This window comes from Eretmochelys imbricata, chromosome 6, assembly GCF_965152235.1.
Source record: "Eretmochelys imbricata isolate rEreImb1 chromosome 6, rEreImb1.hap1, whole genome shotgun sequence".
Taxonomy (NCBI): Eukaryota; Metazoa; Chordata; order Testudines; family Cheloniidae; genus Eretmochelys; species Eretmochelys imbricata.
The window spans coordinates 105,622,759-105,647,866 of NC_135577.1; the positions used below are offsets into that span (position 1 = coordinate 105,622,759).

General features: G+C 44.3%; 1 protein-coding gene across 2 annotated transcripts in view; it reads right to left on the reverse strand.

Annotated features, from left to right (window-relative positions):
* Positions 1-25,108, reverse strand: part of SYNE3 (spectrin repeat containing nuclear envelope family member 3) — an 84,934-nt gene that overhangs the window by 24,648 nt on the left and 35,178 nt on the right. For both annotated transcript variants that reach the window (XM_077819327.1, XM_077819328.1), the window contains exons 3-13: positions 23,599-23,771; positions 22,832-23,141; positions 17,349-17,510; positions 15,897-16,241; positions 14,473-14,609; positions 11,821-11,995; positions 10,630-10,812; positions 9,493-9,636; positions 8,675-8,833; positions 6,329-6,490; positions 5,218-5,381 (exon numbers count right to left, since the gene is read on the reverse strand). In XM_077819327.1, coding sequence (XP_077675453.1) covers positions 5,218-5,381; positions 6,329-6,490; positions 8,675-8,833; positions 9,493-9,636; positions 10,630-10,812; positions 11,821-11,995; positions 14,473-14,609; positions 15,897-16,241; positions 17,349-17,510; positions 22,832-23,141; positions 23,599-23,771 — 2,114 coding nt within the window. The remainder of the gene's footprint in view (positions 1-5,217; positions 5,382-6,328; positions 6,491-8,674; positions 8,834-9,492; positions 9,637-10,629; positions 10,813-11,820; positions 11,996-14,472; positions 14,610-15,896; positions 16,242-17,348; positions 17,511-22,831; positions 23,142-23,598; positions 23,772-25,108) is intronic.

Genomic DNA, 25,108 nt, shown 5'->3' on the forward strand with positions numbered 1-25,108 from the left:
CAGTTCTGGTGACTCCTCACTCTATTGGGGTCATGTCTAGCTGATTAGGGTACCAAGAGGCTTTCCTGGCAGCAAGGAATCACTGGAGCATCACCAGTAACCCGAATCATGTAAATGTAGCTCCACACTGTACACGTTGGTGCAGGTTATTTTTGCGTGAATACGGGCACATACGCATGCATAGTACTGTGTTTGATGTTCAGCGAGGACCAGCAAATCCGAACAGCAGTAGGTACTATAGTGAATGCTGCTATAAATACGATTAGTATAGATAGGTAGGAAAGAATATTAGCTCTGCTTAGAATGTTGCAAAACATTAAGATCCAGTTCCAGAAGTGGCCCCTTGGAAAAGTACAGTTGACGAGAAGGATGGTCTTGCGGTTAAGGCACAACAGCAGGAGTCAGCTGATCTGGGTGCTATTCCTGTCTGCCGCAGACTTCCTGCATGACTGTGGGCTAGTCCCTGAAAGGGATACTGTCAACTTGAAATCTAGGCTCTTTAAAAAAGGAACGTTAAAGGTAATTTCAGGTTCTATGCTTGAGCCTGAATTTCCATTCCAGCTTTTGTGGGTTTTACAATCTCATTTTCATATTTAAAAAATATTTTCTCTCCATTATTGTAGTGTGGAAATACTACACATGGGAACAAGTGAAATTAACAACACACAAAGCACTGTCAAAATACATTTATTAAACAACATGAGAAACCTTTCCCCCTCTATTGTCTGAGTTACAGTTAATACCTAAAATGACTAACAGTACAATATTTTTGGAAAAGAGGGTGATTTTTTTTTAAAAGTTGCTGGCAACTCTTTAGCCCTTCCATTCCTCATCTTCCCCTACCACACAGAGATGGGCCTGAGCTGGATCCAAACTTTCTCAGTTTGGGAGCGCGTGGCTGTTGGGGTTTGGTTCAGGCCCATCTATAATTTTAGGCTCTGCCTCTTTAAGTATCCTTTCCTCTAAGGCTCCATATCAGGAGTGTTTCTTGGTGCATAACTACGCTTTGCCAATCTAAAACATTCTAAACAGTTAATATCAAGGTCTGCCGGTATTGTCTATAGATTTAATATAGTGCTGTACTTATGTACATCCAGAAAGCTCACATAATTAACATGGCTAGAATATGTAATCTATGCCCAATGAGGCTGTCATTTTATTGTCAAGGTCTCCAGTTAGCAAAGTGCAGATAATGAAATGCCACCGGGGATCAGCATTTGGCTCCCAAACATATCCCTCATTCCCACGCCTACGGGACTGCAAGCATGGTGCAGGCAGAGTGCTCTAACTAAGTTGCTTATATGGCTCCCATTAGGGGAATATCTGACTGACTCACAAGCTATGATGTATTTAGCCTCACAGCATCCTTGGGAGGTAGGGATTATTATCCCCATTTTACAGTTGGGGAACGAGGCACAGAGATGCTAAGGCCATGTCTACACCACAGCTGCTACAGCAGCATAGCTACGGCCTTCTCTCTCACAATGCACAGTGAAAGAATTCATGGCATGACCATGGGACGTGTCCTCAGAACTCTCAGTGCCACACAAGTGAGTGCAATGCAGACACAAAACTCAAGTGTTATTTTGCAGTGCAGCTGCTCTCACTTGAGCTCGGTGAACATGAGAGAAATAACTCAAGTGAAGACCACTAGAGTTACCTCTGCAGTGAAGACATACCAGTAACAGAACAGCTCATTTTAAAAGAAGGGGGGGGGGGCAAGGGGAAGGGGTGAAGCAGCCAACAGAAGATTGGACAAGAGAAGAACATGCAACAGCCTGAAAAATGATGAATGAAAGAAATGCCTCAGAACATCAAGGGCGGGTTGCACTGAGCTCCCTAGCGAGTCAGCAGTAGTTAGAGATTTTAACAAGCCTTACTACGGAGCAGTAGCAGGCAGGACTTGAAGATAATTAGTTTATTATTAGAGGCTTCAGAGTAAGCCAAAAGGGTTGTTGCGTCTGGGAAGATCATCAAGCCAATGAGAGAAGAAATGCGCTTTAAAACAGGGGAATACAATGGACCGAGGGATGGGATTGCACTGCAGAAGAGGCATTGCAGATACAGGAAAGCATAGAGGCAGGAAAGCTATTCATTGTTATTGGTGGGTTATTTTATTTATTGAGCACCCAGCCAGACAGTGCACTAACTGCATTCAAACAGATAACTACACAGCCCCTGGCCTGATGGGAGCCCACTCTCAGTGTGGACATAACACAAGTAGTGATGGTCATAAACAAAAATGGAGTAAGGGGAGCAGTAGGGAAAGGATCACAGATACATCTCGGTGGTTTTGCTAAATATGGATTTCTTAATATAATTTTTATTAGCTTAATTCTCAGAGGTGCCACGGCAGAGGTGGGATCTGAATGAGGAAGTGGTGGTAGCCAGGTTAAAGGGTTCCGGAAAGGCACTCTAGGTGTGGAGGAGGGGAGGAGAAGTGTGAAAGAAGGCATGAAGGTAGAAAAAGGAGAAGGAAACAAAGGCGGTGTTAGACAGTAGCACTGGCAGAGCCAAGACTGTTTGGGTGGGAGGGAGAGAACATGCAGAAAGACAAGCTTGGAGTTCTAGGTCAGGGCTGAGTGAAAGCCGGAGGGAGCTTGTGACATTACACCCCATATTCTTTATGGAAATATGCTTATGACATGGATATGGCATAACTGAGATATATTTTATGCAAAATGGATCTTGTAAGTTATCATTGGAAAGGTTATGATTTACTGAATGTGATTATCCAATTTGTATGCATTTATCATTTCTGTATCTAAAGTTAGGAATATAGACTATGTAACAATTACAACTATGTGTTTGTATTTGGGAGACACCCACCAGACAACAGGCCATCAGCCTTGATGGGCCATTAGGAAGAAACAATAAGACTTTGAAGATACTAATCTCTCTCCTTCCTGAGAGGCTGACGGTACTAGGTCAGTTGGTCCTGTCACCTGGTACTAAACATCATCTTGGACTTCTAGTAATTTTCCACTAAAAGGACAGGGAGGTCAAGACTGGGAAACAAAAGATTCCCGCTATATGTAAATTTTACTTAAGGTTGGGGGGGGGTAAGGCAAACAAGACTTTTCCATTGCCTTCCTGCCCAAGAAGAAAGACGACTGAAAGTACCTGAAGAGACAAAGCGACTCTGCGGTAGGAAAGGCAAGGGCTGAGTCCAGACTAAGACAGGAGTCTAGTCTGTAAAGAGAAATAACCAGAACTCTAAGCTATAGAAAGTCTGCAACTTACCTAAAACAACATTTAGGGTGAGAAATTATTTCTTGAAACCAGTCTCTTTAAGATCTTCAGCTTAGTATGTATGCGTGTTTTGTTTTATTTGTTTAGTAACCTGCCTTGTTCTGTTTGCTATCCTTTATAATCACTTAAAATCTGCTTTTTATAGTTAATTAACTTATTTTTTATTATTATTAAGCCCAGTTCATGCAATTTCTAACTGGGGTGGCGGTGCAAGAAGTTGTGAACATCTTCCTCCACATGGAGGGAGGGGGCGAATTTATGAGCTTACGTTGTATAGATCTCTCTACTGCGCAAGACAATATTATTTTGGGTAGACTTTCCAGAGGGGAGCTGCACTTGAGTGCTGGGCGATTTCCTAGCTGAGTCTTCTCAGAGAGTGCTGTTTGCGGACTGTGTGTGATTCTACAGCTGGTGTGAGCGTGCGTGTTGCCAGAGGCCAGTAAGCCTAATTCAGCAAAACAGGGAGAGGGAGCCAAGGCTACTGGAGCAGGCAGGCTCAGTGAAATCCCAGTACATCAGGTGGCATCCCAGAAAGCGGGGTCTAACCCATCACAGAGCTAAAGTGAGGTTAGGCACAATGTGAAAGATCTTTTTATGCTGAGTGGAAAATAAACCAGAAATTGTCATTAATGGATAGAAGCACTTTTGTCTCATTTGGAGAGAGCCATTTGAGAGAGCTAATGTGTGGTTGGTGGAGGAGGTCAGGACCACATAGTTTGGACACGTCGAACCTCTGAGAAGCCTGATGCTTGTGGGGAAAAAAGGCAGGGGGAGGGGACCAGTTCTAAACAAATTCCAAAATGAAAATAATTGAGAGTGCTCTAAAAACAAAAAAACAAAAAACATCATCAGAAGCATGTGAGCAACCTGTTAATTCTTTGTGTATTTCTCAACAAAAATCCAGGACATCCACAGAAATCATGAGAGCCATAGAATTCCTCCCAAGCACCTGGTAATCCAGACAAACCACTTGTAAAGGAACCCAAGAGCTCACACCGGAGATGGAGAAGGAATGTGTGGCTCTAATTAAGCAGCATTCCTTGACAGGTAACAGCCAAGGCATCTGGTAATGGTAGGGGTAAGAATGTCTTCCAAAGTGACACTTAGCTGCTGGCAAGACCTAATTAAAGAATGAGCTCTGTGTGTGTGTGTTTGACTTGGCTTGTTTCTGAACGGCTTTCATTTGAATTGTTTATCCTTGGGAGCCATGCTCTGAAATCTAATGAGGTTTCAACACAAAACTGTGTGAAACTGTCACCCCCCATTACAGCTGGTTTGCTGTGGCTGCAAGAGGCACAGCTCAAGAGCCTCATTATCTCCTACTAACACTTGAAGGATACAAGGGAGGTAGAGACTGTCAGTTTGGGGTGGCTGATCATGATAACTAACCTAGACATGCTATCACCGTGCTTGGGTGAGCATCTCAGCTCCCCCCACCTAAGTCCTCTTCTTTGTCATCACTAACAATGTCACCCTCCCAGCCCCTCTGGTCTCTAAACCCAGAGGCGCCTCTGAGTCTGCTCTCTCCCTAGCCCCACACATGCAGGCAATATCCAAGTTTTGCCTCCCCTTCCTCCTCCATAACCTCTCCAAGATCCAGACTTTTCTCTCTGTTCACATCTGCAACACTCTCATTCAAAGCCTTATCTCCTGACTCAGGTACTGCAAAGCTCCTAATGGCTCAGGCCTAAGGGAGATTTGCCTGGTAGAGTGTCTGCTCACAGACCACAATATCCTGGCTGAAGTCTCAGAGGAGGTATTGTGCAGGACATAGACACAGTTGGCCTGAGTTTCCTCCTTCTTACACCAGCATAAATCAGAAGTAACTCCACTGCAGGCAAAAGAGAATCAAGCACAGCCCCTAACTTTCAATACTCCTTCAGGCTTAGCATTTGCAGGGCTGGTTATAGAGCAGCAGAGAGAATTCCCCTCGAAGGGACAAGGGAAAGACATATGAACACTTACCTGGTTGTCATTTTTTTGAGTGACCTCAATGACTCTGTCAGCTGGTTCATTTCAGTATGGACATGTGCTGCCCCCTCTGGAGAAGAACTCTCAATCACCAGCTGGCCATGAGCCCCAACAAGGTGCAGCTGGATCTCCTTATCCGGGAATTCAGCTAGCAGCCCCTGAAATTCACAGCACTCACAGTCACTTTCAGGGGTCGCTGCTATTTCTGAAGCTTTACCACAATGCATGATAACTGTGTCAAATGAAGGGCTATGTTCAGCCCAGGATTATGCTCGTTTCTCTTGGCACTACACAAGTTATGGGTTCCCAGCAGCAGGATCTGCGAGGGGTTCCTGCAGGAATCCAGGAAAGTTCAAGAAGTGGGTAGCATGGGATTAGGGAAGAGGTGTATCTAGAACGTCCCTGATGCAAGGGTAACACTGTGGGGCTTCTCTGGAGCCCCCCAATGGAAATTAAAGCTGCTGCTTCCTGCTCAAGGGCCAATCAGCCCAGGATAGCACAGGAAGTGTAAGTCACCAGAATGAGTGAATCTGACCCCAAAGTACTTCCATAGAGATAAAACTGAGCAACCGTGGGAACGGGGACATTTTCCCTTTGGCACAAAAAATGCAACGTAGGATAAACCCATAGAGTAACGCACCATTTAATGCTACACTGCTGTGTGTCTGGAGAAACCATCCTGCCAGGAGGAATTCACTTTCAAGACTGGATTTTCCTTTAATGATGCCCCAGACATTTCAACAGAAGCTTATCCTTCTTTTGCCCCAACCACCCACAAACCATCATGCACTCATCATAGACCAGTCCAGCTAGGCAGTAGGGCCTAACCCTGAGCTAATCCCTGCTTCCACACAGTCCCTAGCTACCCCCTGCCTGCACCCTGAGCTACTCCCCTGCCTGCACCCTGAACTGTTTTCAAACTTTTTGAACTGAGTCCTCACTTTGAGTTATATTTTTTGGTTGCATCCCCCCACGGCCCATACATGGCAAATGCAAATAGATATGGAGCCCAGGGGAACACACCACTTCCCCTGAACAACTACCTGCAGCATGGATCACAAAAGCAAATGGATGATGACACCATACGCCAAGATGTGGTCCTCACCTCCAAATCTGCGACTCTGCTCTCTGTGTTCCTTTCCCCCCTGGCATCCTGATAGGATTCCAACTTCTGTTCAGTCATTGTGATCCACCCCTGAAGGTCTGACAGTTTATTATTGAACGTCCAATGCTCCTGAATGTGTTTCTCGGTCCGTGCCAGGATGATCTAAAAATACCAGGAGTGACAAAAACACAACAGTGATAGAACACAAAGAGACAGCAGATTTCGCTAGAGAGACTATGGCGACGAGTGCTATAGAAACACAAAGAAATGAAATGATAATACGGATGACAGGCAGAAACTCCTAGCTGTTTAGTACCATGACATGGAATGCACTTCCTAACTGGATATCGACAAGTGCCTGCAGATCTGAGCTTAGCCACATGGTGGGGCATTATGTATTAGAATAGTTTCCCTCTTCACAGATGACTCAAAAATCCTATATTTTAGTATCTGAACTAAGTACTTCCTCCTCCCCTCTTTGCATGTGAAATCACTCTAGATATAATAGAAAGAGATCTGCCATATGGTACTTTTACCTGGAAAAATACTATTTCAGTGATATATTTGTTTACTATTTGTGATTAAAAACTAGAATTCCCTAGCATATTAGGGTCAAATTTTATGACGAATAATTTTTTTAGTGACATAGCAAACCAAGAGAATTTTACATGAGTGCAGTTTGTTTTGGAAGGGAAGATTTTTATCCCTGTTTTTACAAGCAACAAAATACTTTAGGTCAGCAGTTCTCAACTGGGGATCTGTGGCCCGCTGGCAGTCTGTGAGCCCTTTCACGGGGCTGTGAAGCCCTGCAGCTGAAACCCGATGCCCCGAGCCCCAGTGCTGAAGCTGGGAGTGGCGTGGGACTAAAATTGGCACCCCAGCCTGCCCCGCAGCCGGGAGGGTGCCGGACTGAAGCCGGCGCCCCTTTCCGACCCCGCCCCCCAGCTGGGAGCAGTGTGGGGCTGAAGCCGGCGGCCCCTGCCCCTCTTCCCCCACCCCAGCTGGGAGTGGTGCGGCGCTGAAGCCGGGAGCCCCAGCACCCACCCCTGAAGCTCGGAGCCGCACTGGGAGTCCCCCCCAACCTATACACACACCCCCAGCTACCTTCTGCCTCCACTCTGAGCTACCCCCGCTGCCCGCACACAGCCCCTAGCTACCACCTGCCCGTACCCTGAGCTAATCCCCGCTTGCACACAGTCCCTAGCTACCCCCTGCCTGCACCCTGAGCTACTCCCCTGCCTGCACCCTGAGCTGTTTTCAAACTTTTTGAACTGAGTCCCCACTTTGAGTTAGATTTTTTGGTTGCATCCCCCCACGGCCCACACAGGCTGGATGGCCTCCTGAGTGAGTCAGGGGGTAGAGGTGGCGCTCCCTCCCTGGAACCTGCTGTGCGGGGCTGGCTCGAGTTCAGCCAGCCCTTGCTTCCCCCGCCTCAATAGAAGTAAAACTATGCCTATGCTCAAGGGTCCGTGACCCCTCCCTCCCACCCCAGAACCCTGCGCTCCCCCCTCCTCCCTTGCCAGGCCCTGGTGTTTCTATAGCATGCTGAGGTGGGCCTCAGCAAGAAAAAGATTGAGAACCCCCCGCTTTAGGTTAAATCAGTCCTTGATGTAACTGCAGTGGGTTTGATTCGTTAACTTTTAGGTCTTATAAAAGCCTCTCTGATAAACCTTCCAGAGGACCCAGTACTAAATGCCCGATGCAGCAAATCCCAAGAACATTGCATGAGCCCAAGCCAAAAAGATCTGGACACTCGGCAATGGATTCAGCCCCCCGGGGTGGGGAGCCTTACACTACACAATTGAGACTTTCCAAACCAAACAAGGAGTAGTGTTTATAGACTCTAAAAGGGAGTCTATCCACTCGTCATGACTTGTCTGAACACAAAAGTTGTATTGTTTAATTATACTGGTATAAAGTTGTACAACCCCCACTAGTGTGGACACATTTATATTGGTATAAAGGTTCTTATTCTGGTATAACCTATTCCCATACAGAAAGGGAAACATACTGGCATAAAGGTGCTTTAGAGCAGTATGGTTTAACTGCATCCACTCTAGGGGCTGTACCTTTATAACTATATAGGTAAAAATTCCCCGCTCCCACAACCAAAATATTTACATCTACGTGTAGTCTCAGTTGGTAGGATGGTGGTCACAATGTAGGGGGAGGAAGATTAAAATAGAGAAAACTGGGGAATGTTTAAAGATTTATCAAGGCCATAAGAACTCAGCCCCTGCCTTCCGCTTGCGGAAAATGTCAGCGGTTGAAAGCAGACATTATGATAACGTGAAAGGATAATTTTCACAGCTGCCACTTTAAATTCTTCACTAAATGATGAGTTACCTCCAGAGATCTCTTCAGTGTCTGATAGTCAGATGAAAGCTGGTTCATTTTATCTCTGTGGGGTAATCCCATCTGGGGTAAATCTGTGGGATTAGAGTGAACTAGATTCTGCAGCTCTTCCATTTGAACTATAAACTCTGCCAATTCTTCTTGGATCATCTGTAGAGAAAAGGGAATACTGTACATTGGCTACTTATGTACTGAATATCATTTGGCCTACAAGACAGGTCAGAACATTGATTCTGCAGTTGGGTCCATTTGACAGCATGAGATGTGTTAAAGAAAAATAAATTTTAAGCAATTTAGTTTTTGATGCCCAGAACTGAAAATTTACAAAAGAAGCCAGCAGGCGTTCTGATACATTAGCAGCTGATTACAAAGAAGTCAAGTGATAGCATGCTTACTGCTAGTAGGCTAATTAAAGCATCACAATGGTGCAACAGCTCCAAAATAGCAGCAATTTAAGGACTTGATTTTGCTGTCACCGAGCCCAGGGTCTACACTAAAAAGTTAGGTTGACCCAGCTGTGTTGTTCATTTCTCCTGGCACTACAGGAAAAATCCCAGTTCCCAACCCTGATTCTCACCACTGTGAGATCAGAACCAGATTGTATAAATTTATCATAGAACAAACATCTTTCTAGAATCAGATAATTACTTGTGTGACAAGTCAAGTAAAGGCTTCTCCTCGCCCCCCGGTACTTCTGACATAAATAAATTATACATTTTGCCTAGAAGGAAAATAAATCAATCAGGCCATCTGCCAATGTGAGCATGATTAACATGCAGGTAGCATAGATAACAATCACTGTAACATACCTGTAGTCTCTGGAGTTGTCTTTCTTTACCTGAATGGTCAGGTTGTGGTTCATTCTCTAGATCTACTTTGGCTCTGATAGCAGATAACTTCTTCTGCAGACACACAAAGCCTGCATCAAAGTCTTTATGTTGAGTTACCAAACTCTAGGCAGAAAGAGAAAAAAGAGCACTCGATATAACTATAGTTATATTATTTTCTCAGTGTCCACTTGACACTATGAGCAAATAAGCAGCTGCCCTGCACAATAATCCACATTTCTATTAATCTACAAAATGCATCAGACACAGTTGGTTAGTATTAGTGAATTTATTTATACAAATCTGGATTAATAAAAGATTGATCACAATTTTGGCATGGATATTGTGATGGGGCAAGGCCAGATGGCTATAGAAAAGTAGTGGGAGATAGATATATTAGCTCCAGGCTAAACAAATCCCTGGTGCCAGGTTAAGTGAAATGGAAGCTGCTCCAGGTCAATTAAGACACCTGGGGCCAATTAAGAACTTTCCAGAAGGCAGGGAGAAGGCTAGGTTGATTGGGACACCTGAAGCCAATCAGAGGCTGGCTGAAACTAGTTAAAAGCCTCCCAGCCACTCAGGTGGGAGTGGATGTCAGGAGCTGTGGGAGGAAGTTGTGCTGTTGGAGAGGCTGAGTAGTACACACCATATCAGGCACAAGGAAGAAGACCCTGAGGTAAGGGTGAAGTGGAGCTTGAGGAAGTGAGGGCTGCTGTGGGGGAAGTAGCCCAGGGAATTGTACATGTCATGTTTCTAAAAGGTCAGCCACCATAGCTGATACCATTAGGGTCCCTGGGCTGGAGCCCGGAGTATAGGGTGGGCCCAGGCTCCCCCCCACACCTTTGTCCCCTGATTAATCACTGAGACTGGGAGACAACAGAGACTGTGCAAGGAAGGATAACTTCTCCTCACCTCCCTTGCTGGCTTATGATGAAAATGGCTCAGTAGACTGTGACCCTTGTCCCTAGAAAAAGAAGGGTTATGTGGAGGGTCACAGTGAGCCTCTGAGGTGAGCGAAATCCGCCAGGAAACGTGGGACCCACGGAGGCAAGGACAGAGCTCTGTCACAATATAAAATAATAAACAGGCCTTGGAGTGAACTGAATATTAACTGCTCACCTGCAGTCTGCTTTTCCTTTGTAGCAGACTTTTGTGTAGAATTTCTCTCTCCTTTGCTGTATCGGTTACCTCTGCTAGGAGAGACTTTGCTCTCTCCTCACCAAAGATACTGCTTAGCAAATCCTTCTTCAGCTGTAACATCATCAACTGCTCCTTGAATTGGGAGCTCTCAGCCAGGCATGCCTACAGGAGAACAAGTATTCTCGTAACACCCAGGGCTACATGAGCGGATCAGGTGGCAAATGCACAGAAAAACAGCGAGGCCATGGCTGTAGGACAACAGTATCTTGAGCATACCTGCTATACCACAAGGCACCCACCGTGTGCCAAGCTGACAGCCAAATCAGCAACTTGCCAGAACCCCAAGTGCAGCACTCATTTTTTTACATAAAGGGAGCCAATTGCAGTCACCTTCATCCCAAATATGGAGACGAGGCCCAACGGCTCAGCATAAAGCCTGGCTGCTCGCATCAAGGTGAAGCATTGCTTGCTGGGATCTGTCGTCTACACTCCTACACTGTAGGGCTCTGTGGGCCTACTCGAGTCCTGGTATAACGGATGACTCAGGCTGCTATACCACAAACTGCATCAGGAAGGCATAAATTCTGCTCCCAATATTTCTTTTATATAAACTGGACTGCTTCGTTTCTCTGGTTCTGCAGCTGCTTTGCTGATCTGCATGAAGGAAGCCTACTGAGCTACATGGTGCCTGACATGAAACTGTCTTATCAGGGTTATGGTTCAGTTTGATCCCTGTTTATAAAAACATTTATTCCAGAGATCCAAGGGGCGAGGGAGTCACCATCACTACTCAATTCATGGGTGCTTGCAGCAATTATGTATCTTAATATCTAAACTATCTTATTACAAAAGTATTAATGGAGTCCTCAGATTTCCTACCCAGATGGATGTGGGGTTACTGCCAAAGGCAATAATAAGGCACTTAGCTCTTATATAACATTCCTTTCTCAACTGGCAACTCTAGCTCACTAAATAGAATGCCCAAAATGATGTGACTTTGTTACAATTAGTGCAGATGTGGGCCTGAGTTTCAGCAGTGTGTTATTTCCTAAAGGAACTGGAAAACATTCTCAGTTGTCGCCAACAGACGGCTGCATTCGTGCACGTGTCACTATAGCTTGTGCCATGCGAACAAGAGACTGGCTTCCTAACTTAGCTGCAACTCTCTACCTCAATCTGAAGTAAGAAAGCATGTGTCAGGGAGGGCTCAGCAACATTAGCAGTGGAGTCCAGAAGTCTCTGAGCCGATGGCTTCCACGACTGGAACTCTCGCAGTGGATTTTGAAAACTCTGCCTGAGCTCAGTTTCAGCCCCAGTGCTCATTTTAAATGTCTTTCCCTTGGCCCTGCAAGAATAAGCAGACAATGGCGAGAATGATTAAAGTGAAATCTTAAGCTAAATGTGCAGTTCACTGAGGGACAAAAATAGCACAATCCTCGTGTGCCTGCTCCACCCAACACAAAGAACCTCCGTTTTCTCCTGGCTTTGTCCACCCTTCACTAGGCAGCTGCTTCTGCCAGTCAGATGTCCAACAAACCCTGCTTAGATATGGAGGGACACATTCACCTCTGCTCCAACTCCACTGAAATCAGTAGAGACGTACCAGGGATGAAATCTGGCTTGACAGTTTCAATGCCAAACAAACAATCTCATTGTGTTCAATTTGTTATCTTCAGTATTATCCACCAAGTAAGATCAAAGGAACAATGTGGCGGGTGGATGGGAGAAACAAGCCATGCACGTACATCTAAGAAACCTAGCATTTAGCTGCAGCCCCCTTTAGCATTTCCATAAAAAGGTGAAAAAGGAGTTTTGGTCCATTTAAAATTTTTTTTTATCTTTACACACAAAAAATAAATGTTGATAACCCCAAATTGCCCAGAATAAAGGAGGACAAAAATAAATTTTCCTGGTTTTTAATTCTATATTTTTTAAACTTTTTAGAATCATCTGTGTGTGCCAGGTAAAATCAGTGGATAAATTAAAATAGCTAACACTCATTGAACTAATATATGGTTTAAATATCCAGGCTCCCAGTCTGAAGGCTGGTCCTAAATACTGTGGGGCCGTGAGAGGAACTTACGCAGTTCCCTTCCCAGTGGCAGACCCCCTACAGCTACCTCCTACTTCCCTGTGCTTTCCTGACCTTCCATCCTGTTGGATCCTGAAGTCAGGAGCAGCTTGCAGTATAAAGTTTATGCATACAAGGAAATATTGTCCTGTTAAGACACAGGAATTGGAATCAAGAGTTCAGCTCCTAGTTATGCCACAGACTTCCAACGCAATCTTGGCTAATTTCACTTTTCAGCATCTGCTTCCCCCTCTGTGAAATGGAGATAATACTAGTTACCTACATGTCACAGGGGTGTTTGCAATGAGCCTAGCTTCCTGAGGGCGCTGAAATCCTCAGATGGAAATCTCTGTTATTACTTCCTTTGCCATCTACTCTACAGACTCTGCCAGCAGCAGCCTGTGACTTTGCCACGCCTTGCAAAGAAGCAGGAGTTTTGGGGAAAAGCTGGCAACTTATTGAACAGCCACTGATTTCTGATCAGAGGCAAGTTTAAGTCTCCTATAGTTGTTCTTTATTGGAAAATAAATCCCAGTTTGTTTCATTTTTAAAATTTGAATTGCTTGCTTTTCTGCATCAATTTTATTTCTCCAGTCTTTTTCCATTTGCCAGCACAGTCTGCTCCAGGGATAGGAAAACCAGTTTAGATACAATAAAAATAAACTGACCTTCTTTTCCCCTTCCCAGACTGATCCTTTCTTGAAGTTTGCTAACTGCAGCCTCTGACCTTTCTGATTCCAGACAGCCTGGAAGCGGAAGTGCTAAAGCACAGCGAGAGGCTAGATTTGAAATGTTTCCAGCTCGAACATGGAAGCAGGAAACAGGAGATACGTAGTAAGGAGAAGGTGGAATAAGCCCTGCCAGATAACTGGGAGGGGAACGATTCATCAAAACAAACCTCCCAGAAAAAGGCCATGTACACTCCGCAGTAGTTCAGCCAAACCATTTACAACAACAGTTCCCAGTCCGATTTTTAGTTGAGCATGAAAAGCAAGCAAAAAATAAAAATACTGATTCTACAATGTTAAAACAAGCAGTCAAACCAAATATTTCATCCAGACTATACCTAGTACAGCAAGAGGGATCCAAGAGCAGGAGATAAGGAATCTGTGTTCCAAACCATTATGGAGGCTCAGAATATACTGTCCAGACAGTCAAACCTTCCCACTACATCAGAGAAACCACAAAGATCAGTTTCCGTTGCTATTTTTAACATGTAAATGCCTGATCTTGCTCCCATTGAGGTCAGAGGCAAAACTCCTGCTCACCTCAATGGAAGCAGGCTTGGGCCCTAAGAAAGAGATTTTCCAGCACTCAGAACTAGGGCCAGATTTATGGAAGTATTCAGCCACCCAGCAGCTCCTGTTGCGACACTTCCAGCCGCAATGCCAAAAGAAGCCAACGCCCAATGCGCTAAGCTCTTCTGAAAATCTGGACATTTATTTTGGTGTCTAAATGGGAGTTGAGCTCCTCTGGGACTTCTCCTGTGAGTCAAATCTTCTCAACAAGGTTCCAGGAACTGGTCCCAAGGCAGCAAGGTTAACTGAAATGTGGGATGTGGCTATCGTCAATAAAAAAACAAAACAAAAGCCCAAAACCCTTTGTTCTCTGCCACCTAAGGTCAGTCTGTATCTTGCACTTTCTCTGCAGACCCTTGCTGATCCTTGGAGCCATTCAGTCCCCAGTGAAGTTTTATGTCAAACTGCTAGCCAGCCCCCCCCCCCCCCCCGACCTTCCCCATGGATAAATACCTTTGATATTCCCGTATTGCAGCTACAACACCGTCAGAGAGCGGTTGTATATTCTGTGAAAACCGGAACAATTCCTTAAGCTGAGCCTTCAGTCTCTCAGCCTTTGGCTCTTCTGCTGCAAGCGCTGCTCTTGCTGCCTTAATCATAAAAATAATGATCAGTTTGCATCATAAGCACAAAACCCGGAACATGAAATGTATAGACTATGCTGAATCTAGAGATGGTCAAACTATTTGCCACAAGCCATTTGTGTGTCAGATTTGGCCCTTTTTCTGTTCTCAAACTGTCCGTGACATGATCAGGATTTTCATAAATGTCCAGGTTGTTTGTTATAGTTAGGTGACTAATTTTTAAAAACACCTTTGTGCCTATGGGTGTTTTGTAAACTGTTCACAGCAAGTGCTCTGTGAGTATTTTATATGCAGAATTCACTAATTAAATGGTGTGACTGGTCAACAAAGTCACACGGCCAGGGGTGCTGGAACAATTTTTATAGTGGGGGTACTGAGAGCCACCGAACCAAATTGCAAACCCTGTATATGATGGAAACTACTTCAATCCAGGGAGTGCTGCAGCACCCCCCGCACCCTAAATTCCAGCACCTATGCACATGGCTTAATTTCTATTTCCTGACTGGGCGACCTAAGGCGAGCAGCACTTCTGGTACAATTACAATCAAACCTATCTGTGCTAATAGCAGCTTTTCCACAATCTGGTTATAGGGCTGTGCACGGAAAAGGGAACAAAAAGGGGTAGGTACACAGCTGGATTGAAACACAGTTTGGCTTAAGTGAATAAAGTTTGCAACTACTTTTACCCTACTCTTTGCAAAGCACTTGCTGAATACGACATATAACTAGGCATTTTGGATTATAATGAAAGTAATAAAAATGATGACAGATGCATAAATGTTACAGCTGTTAACAGGAAGTTAATGACGTGTTATTTTAAATACTCTATCTGCAGAAGACCCTCTTCTTATGCCATCTCATGTTTAGAGAAGTTTGATTTTTTTAACATGGGATTTCTACAACCAGAAACCTGAAATTATAAGTGTGTGTGCACAAACCCACCAGTACGCACTTTATTTTAATGGGACTAATTGGAGAGAAAGACACAACCCCATATGAGCAGGAACAACAAACATTATTTGCTATACCTAAGGAGAAACAGGGAACAGATAGTGTGAGGCAGAGACTAAAATTGTTGGTTCTTTTCTCCCCATTCACATTTTCCCTTATTTGATTCTACATACATTCTTCTACCATCTTCAGCCCCATAATATCGGAGCACTTTCCTGTAGTACATTGTCACATGACTAATATCTGTATGATCAAGGGTGGTCATGTACCTTTGCTTTTGTCAAATATGTTTACTACACTTCTCACAGCTTGCTTTTAGGCATACAAAATACAACAACTTACGATGTATTTTCTCCACAGAGCTACTAATTCCTCTTCACTCTTCGGCTTCTCCTCTGACTCCAGGTCATTTTCTAGTCTTTGTAGCATCTTTCTGAATTCCTGGACCTCTGCTTCCAACTGTCTGGCTTGGGACTGAAAGGCACTTTCTGATTTAAGGATCTTATGTATTCTCTCCTCTTCCTCACCACATATTAGTTTCAACTTCTCCAGGGCTTTCCTCAACTCCTCCAACTCATCCTTCATCTTCCCAGCTCCCAGGGGGGATGTGTTCTGGATCACCCCTGTAGACTGAACCTCCAGGCATTTCAATTTCTTTTCACCACGCTTAACATCTTTGGCAATGTTCTGAAGAAAGAAGGAAATCAGAAAGCATTAAGTGGAAAGAACAGTGGGGTGGGGTGCAGGGGGTGGGGAAATGACACCTGATAATATTTACTTTTATCTGTGTATTTATTTTCTTCTCCAATTGTTGTTTCAAGGCATGTCACTTACGAAGTGGCCAGCTGCCAGATTTGATATACTTATTTGCAATTTGTAGCCTTATGATTTAGATAATATAACAGCAGGAGCATGGCTTCCCAAGAACTAGAGGAATCTTTTAAAACTGTTGGGTCTGATTTTCAAAAGTGTTCAGCACCCACAGTGCCAGTGGAAGTCAACAGGAGCCACATGTACTTGGCATCATGGATACTCAGGCCACAGAGGTGTCTAAAGTTTAGTAGCCCAAACTAAGGCACCCAAAATTGGAGACCACTTGTGAAAAATTGTGCCGTTAACAGTGTCACCAACCCCAAGCATTCAAAAATCACGAGTCAGGCCCATCCTAAATCATTAGATTGGCTTAAATCATTAGATTTTTAAAAATAATAAAAGTCAGGGTTGTATTTATTTGTCTTCTGGCCCTTGAGCCTCTGCGCTACATTCAAATCATGCTTATATGCTTCTCTTTTTAACCAGGAAGGCTAGAAACTTACATTTCTTTTTTTTAATGAAAGCTCAGATTCTTGTGTAATCACATGACTCCAGGAACTGGAGCTTTAAGAAAAATGTCAAATAGTATGAGACTCATGATAAAATTGGGAGAGTTGTCAATGGTGTGTTAATGGCCGCACAGAAAGTGGCAGACCTGGACAACTCATGATTCAGGTCCCCTTCTTTAGCCATTTCACCAGACTTTGTTTTAAACACCTCTCTTCTAAATATCCCCCTTTGATAAAGACAATATGCCTTTCCCCCCCTCCTCCAGATTTCTGCCCTGAGCCAAATTTGAACTTGCAGTGCTTGAATTCTAGGCCCATAGCATACTTTCAGAGCCACATGGATCTTATGAATACACTATTCTGTTAAATACTTGTATGATTTGGGGAATATACATAAGAAGGGATTCAAATGAGGAGAATGCATTTCTTAGCAGCGTTCTCCCTCCCCTACTAGAACTGCATCATAAAGAACCTGCAATGTCTTTAGCCCATTGTCTGCTGGCAACTTTGTTGTTTCTCCGATGCAGCTGTTCAATCTTTCAGTCACGCCATTCAGCCACGCTTGAAATTGGTCGACATTGGTCTTGTATTGCTCATGTTCCTTCGTTATCTTTTCAAGCAATTTAACTCTGCACTGTAACAAGAAACGTCCAAAACGGTGAGGCCAGAGCTTATATGTCTCTTTATAGGTTGCATTTTTAACTAGGAAAACAGAGTCCATTTCCTTTCACCCCCATGTCACTCAACCTTTTCAGGAGTTCACACCTCATCTCCAGTATGAGGACAAAAATATGTAAAGCTTTCTCCCATTCTTGGCTGTGCTGTAGCATCTCAACGTTTATTCAGAGAACAGAAGATGGCAAGGTCAGTGCCTTGCCTCGCCTCCCCTTTCCAAAGCTTCATATTTTTCATTAAAAAGCGGTATTATCCTTTCCCAACTTTGCTTTGAAACACAGACAATATATGGGGCCAGCCTACAAGCTATGGTGACAGCCTCCATGCTGGCAAAAAGTATAGGATTACTCTGTCTGATCATGCCTGGGGCATGTAAATTATTTCACAGCATTTGCCATTTAAACGACTATATTTGCAGCATTAGAAACTCTGCAATATTTTTAGCATCTATGGTAACCTCCAAAGACTTTGCTTTCATTGGCACAATATATAGGGCCTGGCAGTGTTTGGCTCTGCACAAACTAGGGACAGGGTGCAAGGAGACATCTCTCTGCACACATCTTGTGCCCCTATGCAGGGGCCAGAGACAGGGCTGGATCCTGGGATCTGGCGGATCTACACAGAGGCCAGGTCACTGGTCTAGGGGGAAAAGTGACTCAAAGCTCCCATCTGCTCTCCCCTGACCCTGGGGCTGCTCTGTGCAGACCCCTGCATCAAGCTGGAATAGTCTGAGGACTCCTCTATCTTGTGTCCTCTGCAAACAGGCCCAGCAGTCTGAAGACACCATGATATAGGAGCATTCTGGCCATGTCACCTCTCCTTCAGCCATGCCAGCAGCACGGAAGCAGAGAAATGCATGAGCCCATATGTCAGCTCCAGCCACCAGAGGATCACCCTTGTGCTGGGATAATCCTCCAGGGCCAGTCCCCCTTGCTTTAGGGCAAGACTGTCACAGTGGTACAATACAAAGCAGCTACACCACACTGGAGAATCTGCCCCACCGTGACAGTCTTTGCAGTCAGAAGGCAAAATTCTGATCTCAGTTACATGGAGTATTGAAAACTCTGTTGAAATGGGAGTCTGTCCTTTAAATTTCAGGGTGCATTTCTGATCCTGCAGGCTAGGGAGCTGCGTAGGGAAGCGTGTGATCTGGGCCTGGCCTAGCCTAGTGTGAGGGATCATAGACCTCAAATCAAGCCTTGCACATAGTGCGGCAGATCCCTGGCTGGTGTCCATCTGTATAGCTCAATGGACTTCGCTGGGGTTATTCTGATTTGCACTAGCTGAGGATTTGGCAGAGAAAGTGAAATGAAGACATAAATACACAAGGGCAGGAAGTGCAAACTGTAAAAACTCCCAAGCGGGAGGATTGAAATCTGATTGATAAACAGAATTATGGTGAAAATGTACTCCAGCATCTTACGGTAAAATTACAAAGGTTGATTAAGGAGGAGATGCACAGCTTAAATTGAGAAGTAGCTTAACCTCTGTCTGGGACAAGCTGTTCGACCAAAATGAAGCAGTCCAAGGCTTGGAAATTACTGCTGAAAATGTTACGATCCATCAGGTCATGTGATAAATGACACACATTTGAACAGACACAACACTGTGCTAAGCTATCATATGAAAAGCTAACCAAGGGCAGGCTGAAAACCTGCCAGACTGCTAGATGGGGCTACCTCCGAGTGCAACTTTTAATGAAGAGAAAGATGCTGCCATTTGCTCTGTCAGGCAACTCATTATTCTTTTCACTGAGAAGCCACACAAAAGGAGCATTAACTCTTGCCTTCTGCAGAAGCACTTGAATAATCAGAGAACATCTACCAGCCAAGATGTGGCATAGGGAGGAATATTTGTACTGACAAGAAGATAACAGATCCCAAGCAGGCTGCAAGATGAGGAATACTAAGAGATGACATTGTGAAGAATATATGCAGGTTTTTGGTTTCATATTCAGGACATGCTTTTGGTGCACCGTTACCCAAGAGATAAAGCATGAAGGTCTGCCCCATTCTCTGGCCTCTATGGGTATGTTTACACTGCACACTAAGCCCAGGTCTGTAGGACCCAGGTTTGTAGATGTGGTGTTTCCAAATCAGAGTTTGAGTGTTCACACTGTATTGTAAACCTTGCTTTACAATTGCTGGACCCATGTCTCAGAGCTGTGCTAACTCATCCATACAGCACTATGCACACCTTCTGACTCAGGTCTGCAGCCGGACCTGGGTCCGCAATGCAAAATAACAGGGCTTGGACTTGGATCACAGCAGGAATCAGGCTTTGACCCACTCCCCTAGCGGGACCCTAGGACCCGGGTCTTGAGCGTTTGCTGACTCGAGTCAGACTGATGTGCATGTGGACAGAAGTGGGGCTTGGGCTCAAACCTGAGTCAGAGCCCAGGTTTAGTGTGCAGTGTATCTGCCACTCCAGCAACAAACAGGGGCTGTAAGTAGCCAGCAAGCAACTGGGGGAGAATTCTCCTGGTGCAGGGACTCTGTTGGGCCTCTGTTGGCTTCCTACAAGCATTGGTACAGGAGGTGTGTGACGGCAGTTGTGGGGCTGGAGACAGAAGAGAATGTATTGGGACAGAGCTGTACAACATGCTACCATGGCCATTCTGGCTTGCGCTGCAAGCCACAGGGAGCTCTGCAGAGGATGCCATAACTTAGGGCTGCCTAAATTTTGCTAGAGGTTGTTTCAGCCCCTGAAGCAGCCCAGAATTGGGAGGGCGCCAAAAATGATTTGAAGCCACCCTCTGCCACTCTCTCCCTCTAATTCACATTGGATTGTCTGAGAGTAGAATGAAAGACTGAGCCAAGAACCTGTAGGTTTAATTTAAGAGAACCAACATGAATCAAAATTTTTGTATTTTGCACCAGCCTAGATTGAGTATGTGTTGAAACTTCATACATCACTACTGTTCCTGCTATACAAGGAAGAGAGGATGTCTCAGTGGTTATTTATACTTAGACGACATTCTTGGATAGTACTAATAACTCTTTTGGGGGGAGAGGGGGAGAGACGTGGAGTAGGGGAGAGAATTGGCTGCTGTGTGTAAAAATGTTACAACAACTGTAATTAAAAAAAATTCTGGTGAATATAATTTTTAATTTGGGAGTGTAAGGATACTCAGTGGCAGCAAGAAAATATGTTAACTCACTGGAGAAGTAATATCACAGTTAAAGCATTTGAGAAATGGAATCCACTTGCTCAGCCTGTGACAGAAACTGACAACTGCACAAGATCTAAAAAAGCTTCTTGAGTACTAGTGAAATTTACAAGTACCAGCAAGCTGTCTCCTGTAGCCAGCTTGGGAATTCAGCTGTCATTTGCAATTTACATGAAGCCTAGCCCCCCATCATGAGAGGGACTGAGACAACCCAGATTACTGGATCTCTTTCATTCAGTCCTCCCTCCCACTGTGAGAAGTAGCAAAGGTTCCTTCAGCTACCATTATTCACTTCCTAGCAAGACTCCCAAGCTGCCTCTAACCTTGGAATTAGCCAATGAGTCCCCCATTTATTTCAATCACAAAAACTAACATTTTCCACCACCCCTCCACCCGCAGCCTCCAGAGGTTTTTCAACTGGATTGTTTCATTTTGTCTTTTGGTGCAAGGTGGCATTTGTAGCTGCTTCAGCTGCCTTTTCTAGAGCCTCAGTTAGCTGGAGACATCAGCATGTATTTTATCTAAATACAGTGGGCCTGATTCTGATCTCTCAGCAGCAACAATCAGTGTAAATCTACGCTGGTGTCACACTAGCCTAAGAGATCTGACTCAGGCTCTCTGTATTCAGACAATTTGTTTGAGGGAACTGGCTAGTCCAAATATCAAACTGCACAACACAAATACTAGCTGTTCATGGATCAAGGACAAACCCTTGTTTAGAGGGAAATCACTAAACATTTAAATTGGGAATCTGGTGAAATTTATAATCCCAAGAGTTGAATTGCCAGGAACAAAAAAGGGTGTTTTTAACGAATGGATTTACTCTGCAACCTGACTTTGATTAAATGTTTCTTTAGATGTATTTATGGCTAGAAAGTGTGACTGCTGCAGGCACAGAATGGGGGTTTATAATTTTTTAAATATTTTAAATGAAAAAGTAACTCAAGTTCAACCTCATGAAAGATTCTAGCCCTGGAGACTCAAAGCTTCTGTTTCCCATAGAACCACAAACTTCCCCACATAGCCCCTCCAATGAGACTCCATGATCCCCTTGGATGATGACTTCTTGGGATGAGAGTGTCCACCAATCACCATGACCACCCAATCCTTGGCCTGGGTGGAGAAGTGGGAAAGAAGAGCAGGTGTCATGGTTGTGCAGGCAGATGATAGAGCCCATGTAATGGAGTTCAGTTTTATTAACTCCAATTGTTTGGATTAGTCAGTTATCAGACACTGGAATGGCCGTTCTTCCCTAAGGCAAATTCAAAGCCACTGATGTACAAAGGCTACTGTTCAGGTGGCTGGATATACCCTAGATATGTCCTTGATCTACTCTCATTACTCTAGAATCTTGAGCATCCCTACATGTAAGATTCTCCTACCCACTAAAGGCAAATCCTTGTCCCATAGCCAGATCCTTCCCACCAGCTGTGGAAATGAAGGGTATTGTCTCATCTCAGGTTTCAGAGTAGCAGCCGTGTTAGTCTGTATTCACAAAAAGAAAAGGAGTACTTGTGCCACAAGTACTCCTTTTCTTTTTGTCTCATCTCAAACCTTCACCCAAACCAACTATCAAAGTGAGTCACAGACATGAAAAGGTGAATTATAATGTTGACCATCCTCCTGTCTAATGACCACTGTACCTCTGGGATTGAGGGCAGGTGCAGGCTGGAAAATGAATTAGCATCTATTGAAAATCTTTTAGCTATTAGCGTTGGCTGCCTATTCTTTGTGTTGGAAAAGCATTAATTGCTTGCCAACTCTGAGATTATGATGTGTGAGTCTTGATCTGGGGATTTGTGTTATAGCTTCAAATGAGGGTGCAGAGTTGGGATGCTTCCTCATCTCCTTGGATGGATTACTTCGCATCAAGATCACTCTGAGATCTTTTATTTACCAAAGGGCAGGGAAGCATTTGCTTTGGGATTGCTTGTATTAATCTTGCCCTGTTAAGATCACTCAAACCTTCTGTGCACTATAGATACATTCTTTTCCCATGAACCATATTGGGGAACTCCTTGCTCTCATATCAGAAACACTAACAGTAAATAATACAGGATAGTAACTGGTGAGCATCCTAAACCCTCCTCTCTTTTATAGTTGCATTTTACCTGAGCTTCTGTCTTTATTTCTTCATATTCCACCTTCATCTTCTTCTGGACATCCTCATCGACACTCGGGTCACCTATCCTGTTAAACAAGGAAGCAGCTTCCTCCAGCAGCCTTTCCAGCAGGACTGACTGATTTAGGACATCATTCAACAGAACCTGGGAGTGGCTCAGCTGCCATTGCTTCTCCTTTAAACCGAGCTGCAGTTCTATGTCAGGCTCCAAGGTAACCTTCATGTTATGAATCCAGACGTAAAACTCATCCTGGGCTTTCAAGTATTCACTCCAGTGCAGCCACACCCATTCGATACGGCTGTTGGGGAAAGTGAGAAACAAGATACACGAGGTTCTCCCAGCACCAGTGGAGAGCGAGGGGAGTTCAAGATGCTTTAAAAAAAGTTGGTAATAAAGAATCAGATTCTCAGACAGGGTAAATCAGCCTAGCTTCTTTGACTTCAGAGTGTCACAATCCACTTCCCAGCTGCCCCTGGCTGTGGGAAGAAGTACCCTGTGCTAGCCCTGTGCCTGGAAAAGTTTATTTCTCAGGTCACTGGACTGGCGTATTGTGGGTAGATGTAGAGCCAAGGTTCCACCTACTTTCTGCTCCTTTCCAACATATGCATGGGACCCCCGTGAAGGCTCCTCTCTCTCCCACACAGCACAGGTTGTTAGAGCAGGGAGTAAGGTGGCATTGTCTGAGCGAATTAGACAAGCCACAGTCTGACCCAATATATCAAATACAGTTTTTGTGGAAACAGCATGTGTCCTACCTGTGGCAGTGAGTAATGTAGATGGCTGTTTCTTCCCACATGGCTTTAATGTCTTTCAGTTTGGCTAGTATCTCATGCTTTTCCTCCTCGCTGATACAGCGAAGAAGGGCATCTGCTTTTATCAGGACCAAATCCATTTTCACTCGACCTTCTGGCTCCAACGCACAAATTTTCTATTAGAAAACACAAAACTGAAAACATTGGAAAAAAGAGAGCCTGCCAGTGTGGTTATTGAATTAGAACTTTGCTTTCATATGGAAATCATTACATCCTTGCTGGAAAACTCCTACAAAATTTAATAGAAATAAGAACTTTCCTACTGGTTTTTTCAATATTCGTACAGGGTTTAATTAATGGAGAAATATATCCCTGTTGTAAAGTAGTTAGCACCACCAACAGAAAGTAGATCATTAACTTCTGTAGGTTTTCATGGTAATTTCTACGCAGCCCTGTTGGGTTTGTGCCTATTAAGTGCTATCGGACTTGCCTGTAACAACAGTGTCTCCACTACTGCTACAGATCTATTGTACTGCATAACCACATGATGTCTAATTCACTTTCTTGGAGTAAGTGCAGAGGAGACACTATTCATGGGAAACATTGAGCAAAGCCAGTATTGTAAGTTGCACCAGAACATGCCATGGGAGCTGCACCAAAAAGCAGTTTGTTGCAAATCACAGAAGACATACTCTGAGCCACCCTATAAAAAGAATAGAGAATTACATCTCTGCTATCAAATTCTATTTCCACACAAAAACACGTTGTGTATCAGTTAAGGCCCCGTCACCTACATGCATACCTAACACAAAACCTACAAGCAAGGAAATGAAAGTTGAGCCACCTAACACTGTGTATCTTCTACTCTTCCACCCAGAGACAAACCTAACCCTTCGCACAACCACCCCACCCCACACACCACCTTAATTCTGTCCTAATAGTGTTGTCAGCCTTCCAGCAGCACCTTCCCACTATCAGGCAGAACACTAGACTTCCTTTCCCTGCTGTCCCTCCTCACAGTTCTGGGAAACCACACTCATTCATGGTGGGGGAAGGGGTGCCAAAAGGAAAATGTTGAGACATTCAAAATCTGAGGTCACTTTTGAAGACGTAGGCCTAAGTGATTTGTCCGGAGTGATTTACCTATTACCCATAAATACATCATTTGATTATTTACTTGTAAAAAACAAAAACAGAGCACAGGGGAAAATAGAAACCACACCCAGCAAACAACAGAAAGATTCAAAACCAAAACTTAGTCCAGGCTTCAGTCTTGTTCCTGCTTGAAGTGACTTGAAAGCAAATGAGCCCAGGATTGAGAAAGCTGTGGTTGGAGCTGGCACTTTTTTAACAACTACTTTCTTTGGCTGGCATTTTTGTTAGCAAATTAACAGAAAATAAATCATAGGGAGGAAGCCTGAATAAATGCAAGCCAACTGGAAAAGAGGCACTTGGAACAGATGTTTTTATTTAAAAAAAGGCAGGCCAGAAGGAGACATCAGCTAGGTGGCAG